This window comes from Oncorhynchus nerka, unplaced genomic scaffold (assembly GCF_034236695.1).
Source record: "Oncorhynchus nerka isolate Pitt River unplaced genomic scaffold, Oner_Uvic_2.0 unplaced_scaffold_4447, whole genome shotgun sequence".
NCBI classification, from domain to species: domain Eukaryota; kingdom Metazoa; phylum Chordata; class Actinopteri; order Salmoniformes; family Salmonidae; genus Oncorhynchus; species Oncorhynchus nerka.
In genome coordinates this window covers 131-6,162 of record NW_027036855.1, presented here as the reverse complement: position 1 = coordinate 6,162, position 6,032 = coordinate 131, and the positions used below count along the sequence as shown (strand labels likewise).

Below are 6,032 nucleotides of genomic sequence, written 5' to 3'. Positions count from 1 at the left end.
GGACGACGCTGGGGCAATTCTGCACTGCCCTATGGGACTCCCAATAACAGCCAGTTGTGAAACACTGAGATGCAATGCCTTAGACTGCTGCACCACTCGGGGGCCTTACTCTTTGACACCAAACATCTAAGTAAAATTAAAGATGTCAGATTCCAAAAAGATGAGTAGTGTAGAATGCACCTCATGCTGTACATCCAAAATAACTCAAAAACACACGTCATTTTGAAATGTTATAAATGTATTTGCACAAAAACATGAACACATGAACTTGATGTTCTATATTTACAACCATAAATATTATACAGGCAACAAGTTTGTATAATACAAGTCAGAAACAACATTTCATTGTTATGGTATAAAGTCTCGGGATAATATGCAAAACATCAAAGCAGATAAGGGATTTGCTTTGAGTCAGTAGAGCTACAGTGGAAAAACTTACCTTATCTACAAATGATGCTATTTCTCTCTTGAAATGGTATCAAAATGGGAAAACTCGTCAAAGGTAAGCAATGTCCCAAAAGATTTCTATTCAGTATTAGTTGCTAGTAAAACTCCAGATATACAAGGGCATTCAGAATAATGCAAACATATGTTCAGATCTTAAGAGTCGATGTTCTTCTTTATGATTCCTCTTGGTTAGTCATTGTCTGTCAGAGAAAACACACAAAACAAAAAACAACATTAGGTATAACATCCTGATCCAATAAAAACGCAAACCATTCTTGTCCATTTCCTGGAAGGACTTTCCACGTTGCATCCCGATTCTCCACGCTTCTCCCGAAGTGTGTCAGGGCGCTTTCAAGGGCACCCTTCTGAAATGAAATTCTGAGACTAGGCATTAGAAAAGTTACCTGTTTAAGAAACTGCCGTCCGAAATAGTTAGTAGCCATGTTCTTCAAGTTCGTCCTACTGCCCACTTTACAGCGAACATAGCCATACAGGTTAGCCCCCTGTAGCACCACGCCCATGATCACCACGGCCTGGGTGGAGGAGAGGGAGACGTTGACAACAGGGACACACCACTTTTCACACGGATCAACCTCATTGTGAGAGAGTATTGCACTGGCGATACCAAGCTCGTGGGGTACAATTCCCGTAGGCAAAAAATAAATCATGCACTCAATGTACTGTAAGCCACTTTGGGTAGAAGTGTCTGCTAAGTGGTATATACAGTATTTATACTAAAACTAACCAGCCACTTAATCTTGAAGGAGAAGAGGGTGCTGAAGACGAAGAAGACCCAGATGATAGGACACACGACTAGACCCAGCCAGAAGATCCTCGACTCGGAGTCTGACACCAGCTGCTTTGAATTCCCCTGAGGAAGATAGGTTATTCTCACATCTGTGAAATGCCTACTAGCTTATTGACAAAGTTACAATTTGGCAATATAAACTTTTGGGTCAATTCTATAATTGAGGGTTATAATGCTTTGAATCAAATCAAACTTTGTCACATGCGCCGAATACAACAAGTGTAGACTTTACCGTGAAATGCTTTACTTACAAGCCCTTAACCAACAGAGTTAAGAAGAGTTAAGAAAATATTTACCAAATAGACTAAAATAAAAAGTGTATCTAAAAGAATGTAGGTGGAGTCAGATATAACTAATATATAACTAATAGGCTTTGTTATGGAGTAAATCAATTTGAAATCAATCACTTTTGAAAAGCACCCCTTTTGATTTGAACAAAACATTCAGTACATATTTGCCCATTATAGAAGTGCTTAGAAAGTGACATTTTGGACCTGAATACCAAAACATTCAGGAGATAACAGGTGCTCAGTTGACCCATGTTACATACCCCAACATACCATGACACATCCATGTCTTCATCACTGGAAAAGATAAACAGTTTAGATTTATAATCATGTAAAAGCTGACAAACAGGGTTGTCAAAACTATTTAATAATTTATGGATTTGTTTTATATTTTTTAAATAAGTTTACATTTTTTTCATATTCGAATATATTTGTACCTTAGATCATATTATACAGCAGATAAAACCGTTTTGTTTTTTAACTCAATCAGGGTCTCGACTTACTGTTGAGAGTAAGAACAGTAGAATGCACAAGATGCAATTTAGATTTTTGGTTGTTCATCAGCAGTTTCCCTCTTGCTATGTCAGTCACTGACAGTCACTCAATTAGACCTTGTCAGCTGACATTTTTGAGATTGGTAAATTAGTCTAGCCAGCTGTCTAAACTTGTAGTAATCATGGTCGAATTGCCAACCAGAAGGGCCCCCATTGATTTTGTTAGTCACACTCACTCAGATATATAAAAAAAAATTGCTAACATTTCTTCCCACACTACATTTAAAATGGCATGAAATTAGTTATAAAATTGCAAAGTATTCTATCCACCCTTTGGCAAAATGTGTAGAAGTTCAGCACACTTGTTTTAAAACTGCAGCATTATCTCTACGCCCCATGTCAAAATGTGTAAATTGCAGGAAATAAATTCATTTTTCCCCCTTCTCTCTCCACTGTCAAGGGGGAGATTCAAGAGCATGTGAGGGTATGGGTATGCCTCTGCAGACTAATGAGGCCCCCACCCCGATGAACGTTCCCCATCCCTGATCTAAGGTTTTTGTGTTGTGCCCGCCATCGGCTGAGACACAACATGCTATTGAATGCAGTGTGGTGTCATGTTTTGGTTGGTAAATGTACAAAAATGGGAATAAAATTGAAAATGTCAACTTTCAAGTGGTACCACAAAGATAGTTTGGAGGTCCACACATCAGAGAATGTTGACGGTCCACACATCAGAGAATGTTGACGGTCCCCACATCAGAGAATGTTGACGGTCCACACATCAGAGAATGTTGCCGGTCCACACATCAGAGAATGTTGACGGGCCACACATCAGAGAATGTTGACGGTCCACACATCAGAGAATGTTGACGGTCCACACATCAGAGAATGTTGACGGTCCACACATCAGAGAATGTTGACGGTCCACACATCAGAGAATGTTGACGGTCCACACATCAGAGAATGTTGACGGTCCACACATCAGAGAATGTTGCCGGTCCACACATCAGAGAATGTTGCCGGTCCACACATCAGAGAATGTTGCCGGTCCACACATCAGAGAATGTTGCCGGTCCACACATCAGAGAATGTTGCCGGTCCACACATCAGAGAATGTTGCACACATCAGAGAATGTTGACGGTCCACACATCAGAGAATGTTGACGGTCCACACATCAGAGAATGTTGACGGTCCACACATCAGAGAATGTTGACGGTCCACACATCAGAGAATGTTGACGGGCCACACATCAGAGAATGTTGACGGTCCACACATCAGAGAATGTTGACAGTCCACACATCAGAGAATGTTGACTTCAGTGGGAATATCTTATTTTATATTATACTCTCAATACTCCATAGGAAACCTATTTAAATCATAGAACTACAGATAATAGAATAGACATGACCATTTGTGTTCACATTCGACAGTGGATGGACTGGCGGTGATCTTTGTGGTAGTAATTAGAAGTTAACATTTCTATTCAATTTCAATGGTGTAAGCTAAATTGCAGTTGTCTGGAGGGATAGGTCCATTCTACAAATTATATATCTATGATTGAAATGACACCCACCCTGTACTCAAGAGCATGTTGTTTCTCAACAGACGGCAGCCACCCCACAAAAACCTCAGATTCTGTGAAATAGAGTCGAAATTACAACGTATGTGAATCTGAAAAGAAATATTCACACATTTTTAAATCATTGACGTTAAAGGTTTAAAAATTATTTATTTTTTATTAAAAAACATTTTTTTTCAAGAAATAATAAAATATAGTTTGATAAAAAATGTTTGTAAGCTTTTACATGATTATAAATCTAAACTGTTTATCTTTTCCAGTGATGAAGACATGGATGTGTCATGGTATGTTGGGGTATGTCAAATGGGTCAACTGAGCACCTGTTATCTCCTGAATGTTTTGGTATTCAGGTCCAAAATGTCACTCACTTTTCTAACCGCTTCTACCATGGACCAAACATGTACGGAAAGTGTTGTTTAAATCAAAAGGGATGCTGTCAACAAAAAAAAAAAGTGATTGAATTCAAATGGATTTCACCCTATGACATAAAAATCCAGAGTCGATACAGGTTCTATGGAACTAGGTTTGACCCTAAAGACGAAGGTATTTCAGTAAAGGGTAGTTTGTTGGGTAGTTAGTTACTGTCTACCCAGAAGGACTGGGATGTGTGTGTGATCTACCTTTCTGGACTCAAACACCCAGTGGCTTTTTCCATCGTCATCCACCTGGTTCCACCACCTCAGGCCTACCATCAACCGGCCTGTGATATTCTGAAATATAGTATTTGGTGTTAATACATAATTAGGCTACTTACTTAAAGCAAAAGAAAAAAAGAGGTTTGACAATATTTACACTTGTTCTATTCATATTCTATTGATGTTCAATCAATATTATATTGATGTTCTATTGATGTTCAATCAATATTCTATTGATGTTCAATCAATATTCTATTGATGTTATATTACTGTTCAATCAATATTCTATTGATGTTATATTACTGTTCAATCAATATTCTATTGATATTCTATTGATTTTATATTGCTGTTCAATCAATATTCTATTGATGTTATATTACTGTTCAAACAATATTCTATTGATGTTCTATTGATTTTATATTGCTGTTCTATTGCTGTTACTGATCTATTAGTATTATATTATTATTAACTGTTCAGGGTCTACCTTAACGGTCCAGAAGTCAGCTGACAGGAAAAGGATGATGGTGACCATGCAGGCGATGAAGCTACTGCTGAGGAGCTCACAGAGCAGGTACACCAGGATGGCACTCATTCTGAAGAATAGGTGGAAGAAGGAGGCCACTGGATGCCTAGAAAACATGGTAAGAGCATGAACTTCTCATGCGTTTCTCAGCCAATACAGTAGGTTGAATTGATCTGTCGCTTCTATTCAGGGCTGAGAGCCATTGCATTATACCGTCTTGTGGCTGAACCAACTTACTTGATTTTAGTCTTCTTTGACTTTCCTCTGCCTGTATCCTCCTCGGCATCAAACAGGGAGACGTCATCATCGTTGTCATCCTAGAAACATATGAAAGAAGACATTCATCACTCCAAACATGTGATGTGAAAATGCTATAATCTGCATGCTTCATCCATTGCATACTAAAACAGTGATCCCCGTTAAAAAAAAGCTAACGTTAGCTAGCTAGACAGCCAATACCTGGATTGTTACATGTCCAGTGTGTGATGGGCACTTAGCTATCAACTTCACTAACCTCACTAGCTAGATACTGATTTGTTAGTGTTCGTGATTTGTTAGGTGGCTATGGTCATAAAAATAACCAGTTTGTTAAATAGGCCTAACATGTAAACAAATTCTAGCTAAACGATTATGTTAGCATGCAAGCTATCTTCTCTGGATGAGAGGTAACTTTGTATTTTCTCCATACGTCCCAGGACGATGCAATATTACGATGTGATTTCTTAGTAACATGTTTACCATACCAAATAGCCAAACTTGATCAAATCATTAAATTATATGATGAAAAAAAGCGACAACTGACGACTTACCAGTCTCATCATTGTGAAAACTGCAGACGGGACTACACTTCCGGGTTACGCACTAGGTCAAAGTGTATGACACTGACAAATCAAGAGTCAATGAAGATTATTTCCACGTTCATAACAACTGGGAACTCGGAAATCTCTAAATTCCGACTTCGAGGCGTTCAAGACAAAAAAATTAAAAGAGCTCCGAGTGAATAATCGTTTATCAGTCAAGCAACTCGGCATTCCTAATCGGGAACTGGGGCTTCTTTAATTTGTATTTTTTTTCAAATTGTACAAACATATACGTAAGTGGAATTATACATTCAAAATGCATTTTTAGCAAAGAACATAAGCAAACACACAGGTTTAAGAATAAAAAACGAGAATAAAAAGTAACAGTTATTTTACTCTATACTGCACATTCAACAATAGATATGGTATGTAATAGTGGTATAAAGATGTTAGTTGGT

The 6,032-nt window shown here is 38.1% G+C and overlaps 1 protein-coding gene across 2 annotated transcripts; it reads right to left on the bottom strand.

Moving 5' to 3' along the window:
- Nucleotides 1-220: 220 nt before the first annotated feature.
- On the bottom strand, nucleotides 221-5,651 carry LOC115114961 (Golgi apparatus membrane protein TVP23 homolog B-like). 2 transcript variants are annotated; one of them, XM_029643415.2, is made up of 9 exons: nucleotides 5,584-5,651; nucleotides 5,012-5,091; nucleotides 4,736-4,880; nucleotides 4,237-4,326; nucleotides 3,611-3,672; nucleotides 1,806-1,839; nucleotides 1,193-1,318; nucleotides 852-980; nucleotides 221-647 (listed from the first exon to the last, which is right to left on the bottom strand). In XM_029643415.2, exons 1-9 carry the CDS (start codon nucleotides 5,593-5,595, stop codon nucleotides 621-623), a joined length of 705 nt encoding a protein of 234 aa, XP_029499275.1. In that variant the 5' UTR covers nucleotides 5,596-5,651; the 3' UTR covers nucleotides 221-620. The 2 variants fall into 2 exon arrangements, with proteins under 2 accessions (XP_029499275.1, XP_029499276.1); XM_029643416.2 differs by lacking the exons at nucleotides 1,806-1,839; nucleotides 3,611-3,672.
- Nucleotides 5,652-6,032: the final 381 nt, after the last annotated feature.

What these genes read in the sequence shown, in the direction of transcription:
- LOC115114961 (XM_029643415.2), bottom strand. An exon ending in CTGACTTCTGGACCGTTAAG is followed by an intron (nt 4,327 to 4,735) that starts GTAGACCCTGAA and finishes ACTATATTTCAG; the next exon opens with AATATCACAGGCCGGTTGAT. An exon ending in CCTTCAAGATTAAGTGGCTG is followed by an intron (nt 981 to 1,192) that starts GTTAGTTTTAGT and finishes TCCTCCACCCAG; the next exon opens with GCCGTGGTGATCATGGGCGT.